General features: G+C 42.8%; 1 protein-coding gene across 1 annotated transcript in view; it reads right to left on the reverse strand.

Moving 5' to 3' along the window:
* Positions 1 to 1507: 1507 nt before the first annotated feature.
* PDILT (protein disulfide isomerase like, testis expressed) overlaps positions 1508 to 20846 on the reverse strand; it is a 51243-nt gene continuing 31904 nt past the window's right edge. The window contains exons 6-12 of the mRNA XM_019987378.2: positions 17824 to 17934; positions 17617 to 17742; positions 12011 to 12208; positions 8593 to 8713; positions 5929 to 6107; positions 2698 to 2787; positions 1508 to 1864 (exon numbers count right to left, since the gene is read on the reverse strand). Coding sequence (XP_019842937.2) covers positions 1634 to 1864; positions 2698 to 2787; positions 5929 to 6107; positions 8593 to 8713; positions 12011 to 12208; positions 17617 to 17742; positions 17824 to 17934 — 1056 coding nt within the window. The 3' untranslated portion in view covers positions 1508 to 1633. The remainder of the gene's footprint in view (positions 1865 to 2697; positions 2788 to 5928; positions 6108 to 8592; positions 8714 to 12010; positions 12209 to 17616; positions 17743 to 17823; positions 17935 to 20846) is intronic.

The raw sequence follows: 20846 nt of genomic DNA on the forward strand, positions 1-20846 counted from the left end.
GTTCCACGTGATTTCCTAGAAGCCCCCGGGGACCCCTCCTTCAACTGGCAGCCACATGGCTTTGAAGCAGGTGAGCTTGGAATCGTGTCTTGAATACTAACACCTGCTCCTGCCAGGGCAACTGGTTCCGGTGAGTTCCAGGGCCGCAGGCTGTTCCCTGCTTAGTCTGGATGTGGACAGGCCCGGGTTTGGGAAAGGAGAGACTGGGGCACAGGCTATTGAGACCTGATTAAGTACAATCAGCCTTTGCGTTACATAATAGGAAGGCTGTGGAGAGGCCCAGGTGGTTTGTGTAGACCTTAGTTTCTAAAATAGTATGCCCTCCTTTTACTGAGAAGGTCTATTATACCCGAATTAAGTGAATGTCACAAACCAGCAGCATAAATATGCTGCTGCTGCTGCTGCTAAGTCACTTCAGTCGTGTCTGACTGTTCGACCCCATAGACGGCAGCCCACCAGGCTCCCCGGTCCCTGGGACTCTCCAGGCAAGAACACTGGAGTGGGTTGCCATTTCCTTCTCCGTGTGAATGTTACCTTACATGGCAAAAGGGACTTTGTGGGTATAATTAAGATCAGCGTCTTGAGATGAGGTTATCTGGGCAGGCCCAGTGCAATTACAGTGGTGCTTATGAGAGAGATGCAGGCAGAATTAGAGTCAGAGGAAGCAGGACAAGTGAGGATGGAAACAAATGGTCAGAGTTCTTTGAAGAGGAAACCATGAATGGCAGGTAGCCACTAGAAACTAGAAAAACAGGGTAGTACCGTGAGCTCTCATGAAACGGCTTTTAAAAAGATCACTTTAACAGCTTTAGGGAATACGGATTGTGTGCATGTATGTGTTGGGGGCTTGGAGGTACAGAGCCGCAGTAGAGGGACCAATTAGAAGACTTCTGTGGCTGAGACTGGTGGTTGGAGATGGGGAATAGTGGATGGAGTCACATGGAAGGAAGTAGGAGGAGTCATGTATTTTGGTGGAGTTACTTTTATGGTAATAAAAGGAAAGAAGGGACTTGAGCGTTAGCCTAGCATATGGTTGCTTACGAGAATGGGTCATTTTGAGTGAAAGACTAGGGAGAGATTTTGGGTCAAATCTCTTTCTTACCGTGCTAAAATGAAGCAAAAAAAAAGATCAGTCCACCTCTTTGAAAGCGTCAGCCACCCTCTCTGGGGATCCCAGTGTGGTAGTGGTGATGGTGATGTGTGCACCACCTGTGGAGTGAGATTGCCCAGAATCATATTTCAAGGGCTTTCTAGCCTTGTGATCCTGCCTGGTTGCTCAACCTCTCTTTGCCTCAGTTTCCTCATCTGTAAAATGGGGATGATGAAACCTAGCTCTCAGTGAGGCTGTGAGAACTAGGCGAATGCCCAGTATGTTGTAAACACTCATTAAATGTTACTATTATGGCTTCCCTTGCAGCCCTATCTGAATTCGAGGCCAAAGAGCTCTTCTAAAGCAACACCAGCAGAAAAAAGGTAATGAGTAACACGGGGCCAAAGACATTCAGGGGCTTTTATTATCCAGCCTCCACCCACCTACCACAATTATATAGAATTTTATTTGGAGTGGATAAACTCAGAAAATGATGCCAGGATCTGGAAAATGGGCACCCTCTCTTCCTGGCTTTGGAGAGCCTTACAGTTCTTCCTTCACTCTTGGTTTCTCCGCCTGTGTTGGAGGTTCCTTTGGCTCAGCTACCTTCTCCTCCTCAGCCTTTTCTTTCTGCTCAGTTGGCCCTTCGAGCTTGGTCACATTCTCCAGCTCAGGCAAATTCTGTTCTGGTAGCTCTTTCTTCATAAAATGTTCCTCCTTTTCCTCCGCTAATACCTTCTTTTCTATCTCTTCACTTTGCTCAACAGAGAGTAGCTATTTAAGAAAAGAAGAGAGGGAGGGAGAAAGGGTTGGAGGAGGAAAGATAAATAGAGGCAAGAATTATGCAGTAATTGCCATTGTATTGCCAAGCAGCCTTTCACTGCTCTAAGCTCAGAGGTGCTGCTGCCCCAGGCCTGGCTGCTGAGATTCGTTCCAGGACATGTGCTAGGACTACTAAAGACCTGGTATTATTAATAATACTTTCTTTGCAAGCTGAGAAGATGTTAGCTGAGAGCTGTGGAGCAGTCACTGCCCCTCCGTGGGGAAGTGCCTGCTTGGGAATGAAGCAAACAGAGGAAAACAGAGATGGGGAGACAGAAAATGACTCTGAGCTTCAGAATCCACCCACCTTTGATGTTCTCCTGGTTATAGGGAATAAATTCCCATTGCTGCTTAAGCCAAACAGTGCTATAGTTTCTGACATTTGCAACTGAAAGGGTCCTAACTAATACAGATGACCCCTTTCAGCTTACTGAGGCATGGACAGAATTAGGAGGGAATGGAAATTGTAGAACAATGCCAGGGCACAGGAGCCAATCAGGACATGTGGTTAAGCACTCAAGAATAGTGGACCTAGGGAAGCAGCCTAGGAGCTGTGTGAGACCTTGTCCTTTTTTTTTTTAATATAAATTTATTAATTTTATGTGTTTCTCAACTCTGCCTTTCTAATAGCATGTGTCCTTGAAATAAAGTCATCCAACCTGGATCCCTCCTCCATTCTCTCCCACAAGATTATAGAACTCTTGGCACCCTCTTTCCTAATCTGTTGAGCTCTTGATGGTTCTGTGTGGGACAGAATGGTCTAGGCTACTGCTGTTTCACCTTACCTCATCTTCATCCTCAATCTGAATCTTGATTTGACTTTCCAGGAAGTCAGAAAAGCCTTTCAGGGTATGTTCACCATTGTACAGTACAGCCTAGGAAGAAAATGGCGCAGAGATGAAATGGTAGCCTCTTCCTGCAGGATACTCAGGGATTGCTCCACAGACAAATCCGGAGTCAAATTCCTAACAACCTGAGTGCAGTGAGCAAGTTCCTTAACTTCTCTGAGCTTTCATTACCATAAGAATAATGAAATATCCTCCATCATAGGGCTGTGATGTAGTTGTTCAGAGCAAGAACTATGGGGCCACACTGTTGGGGCTCAATCCCTGGCTTCATCACTTTGCAGTGTTGTCTGGAAGCTTAACCACTCTATGACTCAGTTTCCTTAACTGTAAGATGAAGATAATAACAGTCCCTTGCTCATGGTGTTGTTCTTTGGATTTAACGAGTTACTATGTGAAAAGGAGGCTTCCCTGGTTGCTCAGAGGTAAACCTGCCTGCAATGCAGGAGACCTGGGTTCTATTCCTGGGCTGGGAAGAGCCCCTGGAGAAAAAAAAAAGGCAATCCACTCCCATACTCTTGCCTAGGAAATCTCATGGACAGAGAAGCCTGGTGGGCTAACAGTCCATGGGGTCGCAAACAGCGTGCAAAAGGCAGTTAAAACAACGCTTGACTCATAGGAGCACTATATATATCTACATCTAGATATATATGCTATTTTATCACTAAAGAATGAGAATATTTGTTTTACAAAAGGTCTGGCGTATGTTCTTGCTCAGCTATCACTAGCTTCCTTTCCTTTTTCAGTCTTTAAGAAGATTAGGAAACTGTTTACTGCCCTCTGGCTGTCTAAACTCCTTTTCAGATAACTGAAGATCTGAACCAGGTCCATCCACCCTTTCAATCTAGCCTCATTTTCCATGTGCATCTTCTACACCAGGAGGATGACATCTCTTTCACAGTTCTGTGGTTAGCCCTCCGCCTACCCCCTTGTTTATATTATACTCCCTACTTATAATTCACACACTTCTGATTTAAATCCCTACCATTCTTCAAAGTGTCATATTTTCATGAAGACTTCCAGCCATATAAGCCCTCCAGAATCTGCCCTATTTAATGTCAATTGCATTTGGAGATGAGGCTATACCATGACCTTCAGTTCAGTTCAAATCAGTCACTCAGTCGTGTCCAACTTTTTGCGACTCCATGAACCGCAGCACGCCAGGCCTCTCTGTCCATCACCAACTCCTGGAGTTTACCCAAACTCACGTCCATTGAGTTGGTGATACCGTCCAACCATCTCATCCTCTGTCATCCCCTTCTCCTCCCATCTTCAATCTTTCCCAGCATCAGGGTCTTTTCAAATGAGTCAGCTCTTCGCATCAGGTGGCCAAAATACTGGAGTTTCAGCTTCAACATCAGTCCTTCCAATGAACACCCAAGACTGATCTCCTTTAGGATGGACTGGTTGGATCTTCTTGCAGTCCAAGGGACTTTCAAGAGTCTTCTTCAACACCACAGTTCAAAAGCATCAATTCTTTGGCACTCAGCTTTCTTCACAGTCCAACTCTCACATCCATACATGATCACTGGAAAAACCATAGCCTTGACTAGATGGACTTTTGTTGGCAAAGTAATGTCTCTGCTTTTGAATATGCTGTCTAGGTTGGTCATAACGTTCCTTCCAAGGAGTAAGCTTGGAATGCCTGCATGGCATTCATGGCTGCAATCACCATCTGCAGTGATTTTGGATCCCAGCAAAATAAAGCCAACCACTGTTTACCCTGCTTCCTCATCTATTTTCCATGAAGTGATGGGACCAGATGGCATGATCTTAGTGTTCTGAATGTTGAGCTTTAAGCCAACATCTTTACTCTCCTCTTTCACTTTCATCAAGAGGCTCTTTAATTCTTCTTCACTTTCTCCCATAAGGGTGGTGTCATATGCATATCTGAGGTTATTGATATTTCTCCTGGCAATATTGATTCCAGCTTGTGCTTTTTCCAGCCCAGCATTTCTCATGATGTACTCTGCATAGACGTTAAATAAAGCAGGGTGACAATATACAGCCTTGACGTACTCCTTTTCCTATTTGGAACCAGTCTGTTGTTCCATGTTCAGTTCTAACTGTTGCTTCCTGATCTGTATACAGGTTTCTCAAGAGGCAGGTCAGGTGGTCTGGTATTCCCATCTCTTTCAGAATTTTCCACAGTTTATTGTGATCCACGCAATCAAAGGCTTTGGCATAGTCAATACAGCAGAAATAGATGTTTTTCTGGAACTCTCTTGCTTTTCCGATGATCCAGCAAATGTTGGCAATTTGATCTCTGGTTCCTCTGCCTTTTCTAAAACCAGCTTGAACATCTGGAAGTTCACTGTTCACATATTGCTGAAGCCTGACTTGGGGAATTTTGAGCATTCCTTTACTAGCATGTGAGATGAGTGAAATTGTGCAGTAGCTTGAGCATTCTTTGGCATTTCCTTTCTTTGGGATTGGAATGAAAACTTTTCCAGTCCTGTGGCCACTGCTGAGTTTTCCAAATTTGCTGACATATTGAGTGCAGCATTTTCACAGCATCATCTTTTAGGATTTGAAATAGCTCAACTGGAATTCCAGCTCAACTGGAATTCTATTATCTGCACTAGCTTTGTTCGCAGTGATACTTCCTAAGGCCCACTTGACTTCACATTCCATGACTTTACCCAACACTTAATCGTACTCTTCCTGGGATCAGGGACCTTGGCTTGTGATTCTTTGACGTCCTTCCCCACATACCAAAGTAGCATGAAGTATGTATTCCATGAACACTGGTGATGTTCAATGGCTCTATAACCAAAGTGTAAAGTACTTAATTGTCTCCATCATGCAGTCTTCCTTCTTCTGGTACCACCCCACCCCCAATATTCACATGGTGACTCCCCTTACCTTATTCCATATAGTCTGAGTGAAGCTCAGCTTTAATACCAGAGGGAACCATTTGACCTAGGCCTGACTATCAAAACACCAACATCCCCTTTGCCACAATGATTGGGTTAGGGGGACCCAATCAGACTGAGTTGGGAATTTTCTGAAAGCTAGTGGAAATTTTTCTCTAACTTGAATATGAAAAGATATAAGAGTTGGAGCTGAGAATGAAGTTGATTTTGTAAAAGGTAGAGGGAGACTGAGAGAAACAGAGTCCTTGACAATAATATAACATTTCCAGTTATGTGAATCCCAAGAGCCCCTCACTTTTTGAGAGTCAGTGGGGAAGAGTCTGAAGAAGGGGTACCGGTCCTGGTACGTCAGCTCAATGTCATTTGCTGTGATGTCAATCTTGGCGATGGTGACTGTGGAGTGGTTTTGATACTTTCTGCCCAGTTCTTCCAACACTGGGAATAACACCATGCACTTCTGGGACCAGGGTGCATCTGGAAAAGAAGGGCCATCACTCAAGCTCACACTCATAAAGACCCTGAAAGCCACACTCCCCCGTAGACACCATCACTGTGCTCCACTAATGGTCTGCTGCCATGCAAATTGCACTCCCTGTCTCTTTTAATAGTATGTTAGGTTATCTTGGGCTTCCCTGATAGCTCAGTTGGTAAAGAAACCGCCTGCAATGCAGGAGACCCCAGTTCGATTCCTGGGTCAGGAAGATCTGCTGGAGACGGGATAGGCTACCAACCCCAGTATTCTTGGGCTTCCCTCCTGGCTCAGCTGGTAAAGAACCCACCTGCAATGTGGGAGACCAGGGTTTGACCCCTGGGTTGGGAAGATCCCCTGGAGAAGGGAATGGCTGCCCACTCCAGTATTCTGGCCTGGAGAATTCCATGGACTATAGAGTCAGACACAACTGAGCAACTTTCACTTTCACTTACTTCACTTAGGTTATCTTACATTTCAGCTATAGTATCTGATCATCACTACATAAACTAGAAAAAAAAAAAAAATAACCTAGTCCCCTTTCCACTCAGACATTAACATGTTGGGACATTTTCTTCTATTCTCTGATTTCCCTTTAACATTTCCTTCTATCCAGCTGAAGAGGAAAACCAAACCAAGAAAAAAATATTTATGTTCTGCCAAAAAGTATGTGTATTTGTGTATGTGAGAGAGAGCACAAGAGTTTTCCAACAGTGGTTAAGCTTACAACTCAAGGTCACTTAGTGATTTAAGCAGAGGAAGTGGGATTAGCAGACAGGCTGCTTTGACTTGTGACCATTGTATCACACTCCTTTCAGTCCCACGGAGGAGAGTCCACCTAGGAAGTGAACATGAGGTTGAGCTAAGTACAACTATCCCTGGGAAAGAGACACTGGACTTCCCTCCAGATAGTTCCCTAAGCTCTGTGGACAGTCCAGACACCTGGAACTGTGGGGAGAATTGGGACCAGCTCCAACCATGGAAGGGAAACAACCTTGCCTTATTCGTTCCATTAAAGATTCTGGCTTTGTTGGAGGAGTGGCTCAAAGTCCCTGGGTATTACATTTGGATGATTATCCCTCCATTTACAGACTGAGTGCCTCTGTGATCATCTACTCTCCTGGCTGCATCCTGGCAGCTTCCCTGGAGATCAACAGGCCCTGGGTGGGAACCCAAGGGGGCCTAATGGCTATGGTCGTGAGGCTAATCTGACAACCCTGATTCCAAAAAAATGAGACCACTGGTTTTTTACCAGAACCAAGTGAGCATTCTCAAGACTCCCAGTGTCAGACGAGCAAAGAAAGGCCTCCCCAGGCTCTCACTTAAAGGCAAAAGATCATGGTTATTCAGCCATGCAGACTTATAAACACCTGGCTCCGTGGATGAATGTCCATTTTAATGAGAGTTTTAAAGGCCTGCATAATGTAACCCAGTCCTTGTTTCACCCTCTAGGAAATGATGGCATCAGACCTGGATTTGAACTTTTTGTCTTGCAGTTTACTTGCTATGGGATCTGGGGTAAAGTAATTCTTCTCTCTGAGGCTAGGTTCCCTGATCTGTGTCATGGGGAAATCCACTGTACCTTCCTAAGAGGCTTGGTTGGAGGAGGAATGAGAGCAGGTGTATAAACAGCAAACTCATCAGTGCTCAATAAATATCAGCTCCTCCTGTTAAGTAAAAGAGGTATCTGAAGTCACTGCATTGCCACCCTTCTCTGTGTCTCAGGGTAAAAGAGAAGGTCCCTTCGCTTTGGTTTCACATGCAAATCAGAAACAATGGAGGAAGAGCAACAGTCCCTGGGTGAACACTGGAAACAGTCATAACAAGGGAAACAATGGCAATAAATAGTACCTGCCTTTTATCTGTGCTTACAACATGCCAGACACTGTTCCAGGTCTTTTACATGTATGATGTGAGTCTTCATTTTGGTTGCCCCAGCTCAGGTATGTTAAATATGGGCTATTTGATGTTACTTAACTTATGCTGGTACAGCAGTTACCCGTGCAGCCACTGGATTCAGGCTGACTAGGTTCCAATCCCTTACTCACTTAAGGTCACCCACTAGCTGCCTAACTTCAGTAAAGTTTCACTTCCCTGGGACTCTGTATACTCACCTGTAAGGTGAGAGCAATAAAGTAGCTACTTTCAAAAGTAAGGTGTGAGGATTGAGTGAGCTAGTGTAGTGTGATGGTGCAGGCCTGGCGGCTCTAGCATCCAATCAGCGTTAGCCATCAGTATTACTGTTGTTACAAATAGCCACAGGCTTCGATTACGTGAAAGGTATTCCACACGCTTCAAGAATTTGATCTGGGGGGAGAGTTGCTTTGTAGCTGATAGCATCTTGAGCCAAACTATGGATATCTGAAGACCATTCTTGGCATGATGCTTTGGTAGGTTTTGGAGATTTTGGTACCCAAGAATTCAGGAACCTCCACTTGAAAAAGTAACGTTAGAGGCACGGCCTCCAGAGGCCCCTGCAGAGATACTCACAGAACATCACAAACACGTCCCTTTCCTTGTCAAACACGACGACATTGAAGTTCTTCCCAACAAGCTGCTTAACCAGCCCCTGGTCCCAATAATTTGGAATTTCTTCACTGGATAGATGTTTCTAGGAAATAAATTTGAGACATTTTAACAGCCTCCAGAAATGGGTTGGCAGTTGGGGTCCCCACCACGGCTGGAAACAATAGAAAATTTTCTCTTGTTTTTATAGCAGCCTTGGGAAAGCATTTGAAATGTTAAGAAAGGTCATGAGCTAAATGTGTAACCTGGATTGTCCAGGGCACTGGAGTCAGAGGGCTGAGAAGGCAGCAGAGTCCCAAACCAGGGTGGATTCCAGAATTCCAAATACATGATTCTTAGAATTCTTAGATGAGAGTGGGTTTCATATCATTAACATCTAAACTAGACTATGTCCCTTCTCCCAAAAATATAGCTGTCCTCAATTATTCCAAGAATCAAACTAGGATCACTTATGTCACCTATAAAATATATATTATACTTTGTTTTCCGCCACCTTTTCCACATTCATCATTGTTTCCTCGCTTTCTTCAGCCACACTGGTCTATTCACTCAAAGGACTAGCCTTCTGCCCACTTCCTCATTCCCATGCTCCCTTCTCTATCAGAATTATCTCTAACTTAGATTTGTCTTTCAGAATGATCTCAGAGGAAGATTTCCCTGACTCTCCCCCAGACTAGGTCACAGCCCTGCTTTCATAAATTCTCATAATACTTGGTACTTTTCCTGTATCACTTATTTATCATTTATATTTATTTTATGGTTATGTGATTAATGTGTCCCTATCTGAGTCCTCACAAAGGACTTTTCTTCCCTTATCATTGAGTACCACTGAGTACTGGTACATCATGAGACCTCAGTCAATATTGTGAACAAATGAAAAAAATGAACTCAGTTCTTGCTTCTCTTTAAAGGAGGCGATGAAAAATCTCAGAACATGTATTTTTCTTTGCAACCATTGTTTTCTGAATATCTCTTGAATTCACACCTTTCTGTCTGCACTGCTACTACTTTGGCCAGGTAGCTTTCATCTCTCATCTAGGTCACTGTTATTACAGTGTCCTCTCTTTATCTCCTCCTAATCCTCTTCACACCTTTATTCTAAAAGCAGGTTCTACTTTCACCAGGCAAATGTGGCTTCCCATTGCTTTTAGAATACCAAGTCCTTAATATTCTTACAAGTCCTTGCTGTGTGGTCTTTGTCCAACTCACCAGCCTTGTCACCTACAATAGCTTCCCTCATCCCTACCCCCACCTCTGGAAAGGACCTGAAGATTCTTTGTGAGGGGACTGGATGTGAGGGATGGGAAATGGAGAAAATGATGGAGAATTAGTAATGGGCCAGATCAGACTCGTGACATCTTATAGGTCAGATGAAAGATGCTCTTCTTTGTCCCAAGAACACAAGAGGATGTGCTGGTCCTTGAGAGGAAGACAAACACCTCCTGAGATATAACCAGAATGAGAAAAAGAGGACAGGCAGAACTCCATCTTAGATCTGCAGATGTGGTGATAGAAAATGAGGGGACCCTGTCTGAAACCTTCTATTTTCTTAGGGATATATTAGAATACTCAGCTCAGACTGAAAGTAGGAATGAGGTTGAGGAGAAATAGACTCCAAGATTAAGAGAATGAACACATTAAGTGAAATTTCTATAAATGTCAGAACATTTCTAAGAGCCCACAGGGGGTTTGGTTTGTGACTCCATGAAGCCAGCCTGCCTCAGGGTGATGTTCTTTTTTTCCAGAATTGGCCTAGAATCTATAGGAAAGTTAAGTGGGTTCAACTGGAGTTGTGATTTTGCCTGGGAAATGCTAGGGGATGTAGAGGAGGTAGAAGGTGGAAGGGACGGAGGAGTTAAGGGAATCATCATCAGGGTGATGGACATGGAATCCAAGTTAACAAAGGAGGGCATTAAAGGGATTATGAAATAAGATCAGGAGACTGGAGCCACGAGAAAAGGGTAAGGGGTTGTAGCCATGTGGCTACTAGGGAAGGGAACTGAGGGGACAGGAAGGGTGAAATCAGGCTTTCAGAGGGGCTGCCATCTCTAGAGTATGGCCCTAAGGGCAAGTGGCTGAGAAGGCATGGACATACCATTACTGGAGAAGAGATGAGGGTTTTGGATATTGACATCTCTGTAAATAAGGACAGAATAGGGGTAGAGGGCATGTCTGCATCCTCAGAAAGTGAAAGGGAAGTGACCAGGACAGCCATGGGAGGCAGGAGCTGGTGGTCTAAAGTCCAAAGGCATGGAATCTAAAGAATTTGGAGTTTTTAAAAGCCAAGAGGAAGAGAAATGGTTTAGAAGTGGCATGGAGGACACCAGCCTTACCAACTGGTGTGTGATAATGCTGTACATAAAATAAAAATCAGCTTTCATTTGAGAAGGCTTCAGAGGAAGCAGTGTCTGTGGGGGGATGGACAGAAGTAGAGGGAGCCCTCCAAAATAAGGTGATCATACATTCCTGTTTGCCTGGAGTACCCCAGTTTATTCCTGCCATTTAAAATACTTCCAAAGAATGCTCCCATTACTCTCAAAAGTGTCCACATTTGGAAAAATAAACAATATGATCACCTAACTCAGCAGGAAGTAACTCAGAAAGGTGGTTGAGGATACAGCAAGAGCTAAATAAACAGCAGGTGGTTATGTAATGGGGCAACATAGTGTTTGTAGCCCTCTTTTTGAAGCCTCTCCTCCTTAGTCCCTAAAGTCTTTGAGGTTAAGTCCTGATTGCTCCATATATGCCACCCCATCTTCTCCCCCAAGCAAGCATCTACCCTGTGCCCAAGTAAATCTTTCACTTTAGAGTCTGAAAGAAGAATAAGAACCTACTTTGAGACAATGCCAGGCTGGGAGTGCTCATTTCAATTGGAGATTCCTATAGAGAAAATGTCTTAAAATTAAGAATAATGAATTAATGGTGGAATTATAAGGTCAGGACATATCAAACGTTGAATAGATTTGAGATGGGGAGATGCGGGTATTTCATCACAAGAAACGTAAGACTGACTTTTCCATTCAGATGCCCAAAGCCAGCAGAATGACAGAAAAAAATTATTTTGAGGACCTCCCTGGTGGCACAGTGGATAAGATTCTGCCTGCCAATGCAGGGGGCGTGGGTTCAATCCCTAGTCAAGGAAGATTCCACATGCTTCAGGGCAACTAAGGTTGTATACCACAACTACTGAATCCAAGCTTGCCTAGAACCTATGTTGGGAAATAAGAGAAGCCAACACAATGAGAAGCCCGAGCATCACAACGAAGAGTAGCCACCGCTCACTGCAACCAGAGAAAGCCTAAGCGAAGCAGTGAAGACCCAGCACAGCCAAAAAAGAATTATTTTGAGGTTCTGAATAATCATTATCCAAGGACGGGCTTACCTTAGCCTTTCTATTCAGGAAGCTCTGGCCGAAGTTCCGGAGGTTTTCGTAGGTTATTTCCTCGAAAGGCATTTTGTACCTTGCATCGGAGCTTAAGTTTATGATTTGGATACATGGGACATCGACCTCTCTGATCTGGAAGTATTTGAAGACACGTCTATTTCTGGGCACATCTGTATCCACAAGGATGAAAAGGATCTGCAAAATCAAATGAAACCCATGTCTGTCTGGACTGGAGTTATGGAGAAGGCGAGGGAGAGAAACTGTGGGAAGCTACGGGAGGGCACTTGTAGTGGTAGTAGTTTGAGCTGCTCAGTCATGTCTGACTCTTTGTAACCCCATGGACTGTAGCCCATCAGGTTCCTCTGTCCATGGAATTCTCCAGGAAGAGTACTGGAGTGGGTAGCCATTCCCTTCTCTGGGGGATCTTCCTGACCCAGAGATGGAATCCGAGTCTCCTGCATTGCAGGGAGATTCTTAACTGTCTGAGCCCCCAGGGAAGCCCGGCAAGGCACTTAATGAAATGCAAATAGCAGCATCTATGCAGCATCTCTGTAAAGGCTCCTTTTCATCAGGTGCAGTCCTGAACACCACTGCATAGACAGGCACTAGCTGTCATCCTGGTTTCATCATCCTTGTGCAAGACATACAACTGCAGGAAGTCAGGAGATCCTAAGCTTTCATCTCAGTTCCTTGGGCAAAACAGTAATGTCCCCTCTATGTGCTACAGTTTTCTTATCTGTAAAGTGATAATTACAATAGTATCCACATTACAGGGTTGCTGTGAGAATGAAACAGGATACTGTATATAAAAGGCTTAGTTCAGTGACTGGGAGGTAGAAAATTGCTCACTACATGTCAACTCATTATTCTAAATTATTCTTCCATCTAGGAAACTCATAACTCATTCAACCATGCATTCTACACCTATTTGTGGAGTGGCTACTAGGAATTTTACCAAGTACTGGGGATACAAGGTAGACAAAATTCATGCCTTCATGGAGCTCACGTTCTAGTGGAGAAGACAGGCAAGAAATGAGTAAAGAAATTAATCAACTAGATAGCAATGAGTGAGTGCCAACTGGATAATGAGACAGGGCATTGTGAGAGAGTGACTGCACAGATAGGGTGACATAGGGGCTCAATAGAAGGTCAGAAAGCATATTTGAGGAGATGACATTTGAGCTTGGACCTGAGTGATGAGTAACTAGTCAGGGGATCACTTATTTAAGCAGTGAAGACTGTCACTGAAAAGGCCTGGGTGGAGGGATGGGGAACACTTAGAGTGTTCTAGAACAGAGAGGCAGCCCAGTGTGGCTACAACACCATGAGGGATAGAGTCATGGGAGATGGTGAGAGATAAGGTCAGATCTACAGTGAGGAGCCGAGAGTTGATATGAAAGAGATGAGAAGTTTCTGAGAATAATAAGCCAGAGTGTGACATGGTGATAATTTAAAAAGGCCACTCTGGTTGTAGATAAGAAGAAAATGTGAAAGGAGACCATTTAGAGGCTCTTGAAGACTCTGGATTTGGACACTCTCAGGTCATTCATGATTCAAAATATTAAGAGTCTACTGTGTATCAGACAGTCTTCCAGGTGCTGGGGAGAGAGTGAAAAACAAAGTAGACATATTAAAACCATGTATATTTTCAGTAAACATTTGTTAGAGGAGAACAAGATAAGGGGCATGACCTGTTGGAATAATATTTATCCAACTGTATAACTTTGCCTCAAAAATGGAGCACAATCATAAATGACATTCAACAAGCTTGCTAAATGGGATAAAGGCAATCAACAACCTCAGTCTTTTGATATATGCCAAAATAAATTCCATCTAGATTAAAGAGATAAATTAAAAAATCAATCTAGAAGAATTATGGCTAAGCAATTATGCTTCCCTGGTGGCTCAGTGGTAAAGAATCCACATGATGATTCAGGAGATGTGCATACAATCCCTGGGTCAGGAAGATTCCTCTAGAGAAGAAAATGGCAACCTACCCCAGTATTCTTGCTGGGAGAGCTCATGGACAGAAAAGCCTGGAGGGCTACAGTCCATGGGGTCAGAAAAGAGTCGGACATGACTTAGCAACTTGTTGTTCAGTAGCTCAGTCATGTACAAGTCTTTGCCACCCCATGGACTGCAGCACACCAGACTTCCCTGTCCTTCACCATCACCTGGAGTTTGCTCAAACTCATATCCATTTAGTCAGTCATGCCATTCAACCATCTCATCCTCTGTCATTGCCTTCTCCTCCTGCCTTCAATCATTCCCAGCATCAGGGTCTTGTCAATGGATCTATGAATCAGCTCTTTGCATCAGGTGGCCAGAGTATTGGAGCTTCAGTTTCAGCATCAGTCCTTCCAATGAATATTTAGGGTTGAGTTCCTTTAGGATTGACTGGTTGGATCTCCTTGCTGTTCAAGGGACTCTCAAGAGTCTTCTCCAGCACCACAGTTCAAAAGTATCAATTCTTCAGTGCTCAGCCTTTTTTACTGTCCAGCTCTCACATCCATACATGACTACAGGAAAAACCATAGCTTTGACTATATGGACATTTGTCAGCAAAGTGATGTCTCTACTTTTTAATCCACTTTCTAGGTTTGTCATTGCTTTTCTTCCAAGAAGTGTCTTTTAGTTTCATGGCTGCAGTCACTATCCACAGTGATTTTGGAGCCCAGAAAATAAAGTCTGTCACTGTTTCCATTGTTTCCCCATCTATTTGCCATGAAGTGATGGGGCTGGATGCCATGATCTTAGTTTTCTGAATGTTGAGTTGTAAGCTAGCTTTTCCATTCTCCTCTTTCAACCTTCACCAAGAGGCTCTTTAATTCCTCTTCACTTTCTTCCATAAGGGTGGTGTCATCTGCGTATCTGAGGTTATTGATATTTCTCCTGGCAATCTTGATTCCAGCTTGTGCTTCATCCAGCCTGGCATTTCTCATGATGTACTCTCTCTGCATATAAGTTAAATAAGCAGGGTGACAATATACAGCCTTGATATATCCCTTTCCCGATTTTGAACTGGTCAGTTGTTCCATGTACAGTTCTAACTGTTGCTCCTTGACCTACATACAAGTATCTCAGGAGGTAGGTCAGGTGGTCTGGTATTCCCATCTCTTTAAGAATTTTCCACTGTTTATTGATATCTACACAGTCAAAAGCTTTAGCATAGTTAATTAATCAGGGATAGATTTTTTCTGGAACTCTCTTGCTTTTTCAGGAGTTGGTGATGGACAGGGAGGCCTGGTATGCTGTGATTCATGGGATTGCAAAGAGTCGGACATGACTGAGGGACTGAACTAAACTGAACTTGCTTTTTCTATGATCCAGAGGATGCTGGCAGTTTGATCTCTGGTATGTCTGCCTTTTCTAAATCCAGCTTGAACATCTGGCAGTTCTCGGTTCACATATTGTTGAAGCCTACCTTGAAGGATTTTGAGCATTACTTTGCTAGTATGTGAAATGAGTGCCATTATGCAACAGTTTGAACATTCTTTGGTATTGCCCTTCTTTGGGATTGGAATGAAAACTGACCTTTTCCAGTCCTGTGGCCACTGCTGAGTTTTCCAGATTTGCTGGCATGTTGAGTACAGCACTTTCACAGCATCATCTTTTAGGATTTGAAATAACTCAACTGGAATTCCATCACCTCCTCTAGCTTTGTTCACAGAGATGCTTCCTAAGGCCCACTTGACTTCGCACTCCAGCATGTCTGGCTCTAGGTGAGTGATCACACCATCGTGATTATCTGGGTCGTGAAGATCTTTTTTGCACAATTCTTCTGTGTATTCTTGCCACCTCTTCTTACTGTCTTCTGCTTCTGTTAGGTCCATATCATTTCTGTCCTTTATTGTGTCTATCTTTGCATGAAATGTTCCTTTGGTATCTCTATTCTTAAAGAGATCTCTAGTCTTTCCCATTCTATTGTTTTCCTCTTTTTTTTTTTTTTGCATTGTTCACTTAAGAAAGCTTTCTTCTCTCTCCTTACTATTTTCTGAAACTCTGCATTCAGAGGGGTATATTTTCTTTTTCTGCTTTGTCTTTCACTTCTCTTAGTGACTGCTGCTGCTGCTGCTAAGTCGCTTCAGTTGTGTCCGACTCTGTGGGACCCCATGGACTGCAGCCCACCAGGCTTCTCTGTCCATGGGATTCCCCAGGCAAGAACACTGGAGTGGGTTGCCATTTCCTTCTCCAATGCATGAAAGTGGAAAGTGAAAGTGAAGTTGCTCAGTCGTGTCCGACTCTTAGCGACCCCATGGACTGCAGCCTACAAGGCTCCTCCATCCATGGGATTTTCCGGGCAACAGTACTGGAGTGGGGGTGCCATTGCCTTCTCCGTCTCTTAGTGACTAAGCAACAACAAATTGACCATTATAACAAAAATAGCGGGAAAGCAATCAGATTGTAATCAATTTAATTACATCAAAAATCTAGGTTAAAATTGAATAAACCAGGAACTATTGCTTCCCAGGTTGTGCTAGGGATAAAGAACCCACCTGCCAATTCAGGAGACATAAGACGAGCAGATTGGATCCCTGGGTTGGAAAGATTCCCTGGAGAAGGAACTGGCAAGCCAGTCTAGTATTCTTGCCTGGGAAATTCCATGGACAGAGGAGCCTGGAGGGCTGCAGTCCATGGGGTCACAATGAGTAGGACACTACTGAGCTCGTACACACACACACACACACACATACACACACACACACACACACACACATACACACACACACAGGAATGCATTTACAACAGATGTTTCTGTAATTAGAACAGCTTTCCTGGTGAATAATGATGTGGGATGTAGCATGGTCTTAAATATGTTGGTGCATAGTGGCTTTATTATGTGTTCATTTAAGTCTTCAAAGTTTTTAATTGTTTTGTTTAAATTTCAGAATAATTTTATTACCTTACTTCTTATAAAAATAAAGAGAAAAAGGAAGTAAATAGCCTCCATACTCCAGACGGTGGTAACTACATATATATGGATATAATACTTCGGAAACACTGATGTGTTTCTAATGATAATAATAAAAGTAAGCACTGTTTATTGTACATTTGCTCATTCCTTTACATAAAGCACTTCTAATTCTTGCTCTAATTATCCGTTTTTCACTGAAAGTGACTGAGACTGAGAGATTAAACTCATCTAAGACAAAATCATTTGTAAGAGGAAGAGAATTTGCACCAAAGCCTATTGATGCTGAATCCTAGAACCCCAGCAACTGCTGTCTGTACTGCTTCACATCTTCAGGCTTTTCACAGTCCCTGACCTCAGGTCTTGCTTTCCCCTCTCTTCCAGGCCAGATTCTAGCCACAGTGCAGTCACCCACTCTTAGCAGAGCCTGGTCCATCAAAAAAGCAGCCAAAACAATCATGTTACCATAGTAGGCTTCTCAAAAAGATGAGGGAAGGAAAAGCAAAGCTTTGGTGAGAAAGAAAGAGACACTGGGCAGGAAGAAGACTGCAAATCAGGAGGTATACAAATGAATATGCCAATTCTTCTTAGATTCATTTACAATCAGCAAAGCAGATGGATGGCATCAGGGTCTACAGGGCTTTGATTCCTATCCAAAGAACCCTAAAAAGCAATGGCAATTTCCACAAACCTTGTTTTGGAATATCTTCGATGCCAACTTGTAATGCTGCATTATTATACGAAATGACTCAGAGCTTTTGGAGACAAAGAGCAACATGTGATTCAGGATGTTCAATTCGTAAATCAGATCCCTACTCTGAAATTCAAAAGAAAACAAGTCATTTTGTGCACACAGCTACCGCAGCTACCCTCCTCCTGAGACCCTTTGCTCACTGACCTCAGTGTTGTATTCAATAACAAGATCTGTGAGTTGTTCTTTTATGAGTTTATTGAGGATTTGTTTGTTGACATTGTCATTAATAAGCTCCTGGCGGTTCACAATTCTTCCCTTGGACAATAGAAGAAAAAATTAGACGGCAGTAGCATCCATGACATAACCATTTAATAAATGTAAATAGTACGATTTTCCCCTAGGATAAAAGGGAAACACCATGGTAACAGGTGTGACATATAATCTAGATACTTAATAAATACAGACATCTGAGCAGACTAACCTGAGGGTGGAATATGGATATAGGGAAGCCATGAAAATCTCTGGTCTACAGAGCAGGGAGTATAGTTGACTGACAGCCCTATCTGCCTTGCTCTGAAATCTCGTCAATGTATTTGTGCTGATGCTGAGCAGTTTTTCACACACTGCTCCTAACCAATGAATTTTTCAAGGATACTAAGGCAAGCCCATTTCTGGAAGATGCAGGACTTCTCTTATGGAGGACTTTGATGAACTTTCTTAGGACTACACTGCAATCAAAGACTTCCACTTCACCTTCCTTCCTTCCAAGGGTCGAATCTGCATCATGGTCTGATAAGTTTCCCCACCCCCCTTTCTGTTTTCCTTCACAGGCATTTCCTCTAATTTTTGCATGACTAATCCTGCTTGATGACTGCTTCTCAGAAGGAACTGGATTAACACAGAAAATGATATAAATTATCTGTAGCACAGGATCAAAGTCTGTGGGAGAAGGAGAAAAAAGTAGCTATCTCCTTATTTCTCTCCACTCCATCTCCTTCTCTACATCTATACCAATTCCAACCTCTAATCCAAACGTATTTCCTGGGCTCCTACAATAGTTTCCTAATAGTCTTCCAACTTATCCCCCTGCTTCCCTTCAATCTGTCCCCTAAACTTCAGCCAGAGTGATGTTAAAATGCGACTCTTTCTTAAACATAAGCCATATTGTCCTCTTGATAAAGCCTACACGCTTGTCTGGTCATAATAATAGTTTAATAATACTAATTAAACTTATGGAGAGATCAAGTTGTACCAGCCACAGTTCTAAACATGTATGTATTAACTCATTTAATCCTCATAACATCTCACTGAGCCATATACTATTATTTTGCCCATTTTACAGTTGAGAAAATTGAGGCACAGAGGAGTGAAGTGACTTGCCCAGAGTTGCTAAGCTAAGCTAAACTAAGCTAAGCTAAGACATGGAGCCAAAATTCCAGCTCAGGCAATCTGACTCTAGTGCCCATGTTCTTAACCATTAACATAAACCAAATCTCTCCTAAATGCAATGCCAAGTTTGCTGTTTCGTTTTTTATTTTGTGACTGGGTTTGTTCTGCAGAGGGCTTCCTTGGTAGCTCAGCTTGTAAAGAATCTGCCTGCAATGCAGGAGAACTGGGTTTGATCCCTGGGTTGGGAAGATCCCCTGGAGAAGGGAATGGCTACCCACTCCAGTATTCTGGCCTGGAAAATTCCATGGACTGTACAGTCCATGGGGTTGCAAACAGCTGGACACGGCTGAGTGACCTTCACTTATTCTTCAGAATTTAATGTTTTTTTGTATGGTCCAAATTTAATAGTGGTTTCTTTTCATATTCTCTATGGTTTCTGTCATGCTTCATAAAGGGACTTTTCCCCTCCCTCCAAGGTTAGAAAGCAAATTCTCCTATGGCGTCTTTCAGTCTTTCCACAGTTTTATTATATTTTTAAATCAGGGATCAAGCTGAAATTTAATTTGGTGGCAGGAATGACTTATGGATTTAGCTTTAGCTTTTTTCAAACGGCTACCCAATTCTCTCAATGCTAGTCACTGAATAACATAGTCTGCCTACTAGTCTAAAACAGCATCTTTATTAAATACTAAATTTCAGTATGCATATGGATCTACTTCTGGACTCTATGTTGTCCATTCAAAAACACAAATCAGGTTATTTTATTCTCTAGCTTGAAATCTTTCAGACTTTCATGGGCCTAAGTAAAACACAATGGCTCACAGTCTTCCCTATGAGAAGTCAACCAGCATCTGGATCATTTCATCTACTTCCTGTGTGGCCTTGAGCAAGTAACCTAACCTCTCTGAGCCGTGTCTTTAAGTAACATGGTTATTGTAAGGATTTAGCTTTGTGTAGGGAAGGAATAATGCATATTCTAGGAACCAAACTACAGAGTCTAAAGTAACACTTCAGTAGAATTCTCTGAGATGATGGATTTGCTCTGTAAATCAATGATATTAAATATAGTAGCCACTATCTACTAATAGCTAGTTTGATTGAAGAACTAACATTTCAATGTTACAGTAAATAGTCACATGTGACTAGTGGTTGCTGTATTGAACAGCTCAGATCTAGATCCCAGAGAGGGAGAGGAGGGCAGTTTGTAATAGAGGTTAGACTGTGGAAAGCCTTGTGGGTCTCATCAAAGACTCATATTTATCCTAAAAATTATAGGACACTGTTAAAGGGCTTTCAATGAGAAGAAGGAAAATAACCATCAGATTTTAATTTTGAAAAGATATCTCTTTAGAGGACAAGATAAAATGTGGTAGACCAGTTGAATGTATGTTGCACTAGGCTGTGGGATATGAATGGTCAACTTGATCTATGATGGTAGCAATAGAAAGAAGTGGATAGATTCATGGAACATTTTAAATTTAAAAATCAATGGGATTGGGCTGATGGATCGGTTAGCAGGGATGGAAAAGAGAGAGGTGTTAGAATGATGCCTAGGTGTTCTGATTTTGTTTACAGAGGAGCTGGGAGTGATGGTGACATCGCACTGTGAGAGGATCGCATTTCCCTATGATTCATGATGTTGAACATTTGTGTTGTGTTCATGTGCCATGTGTATGTCTTCTTTGACAAAAATGCCTATTTCTATTTATAACTGAGAAGATAATCAAAGAAAGGTTTTTGAACTTTGCTTTTCTTCAGTGGCTGCTGGGTGGAATAAATGTTTCTGCTATTCACAAAAAGAGAGAGAGAATACTAGAAGAGGGTTTGGAAGGGAGGTC

Source organism: Bos indicus, chromosome 25, assembly GCF_029378745.1.
Source record: "Bos indicus isolate NIAB-ARS_2022 breed Sahiwal x Tharparkar chromosome 25, NIAB-ARS_B.indTharparkar_mat_pri_1.0, whole genome shotgun sequence".
NCBI classification, from domain to species: domain Eukaryota; kingdom Metazoa; phylum Chordata; class Mammalia; order Artiodactyla; family Bovidae; genus Bos; species Bos indicus.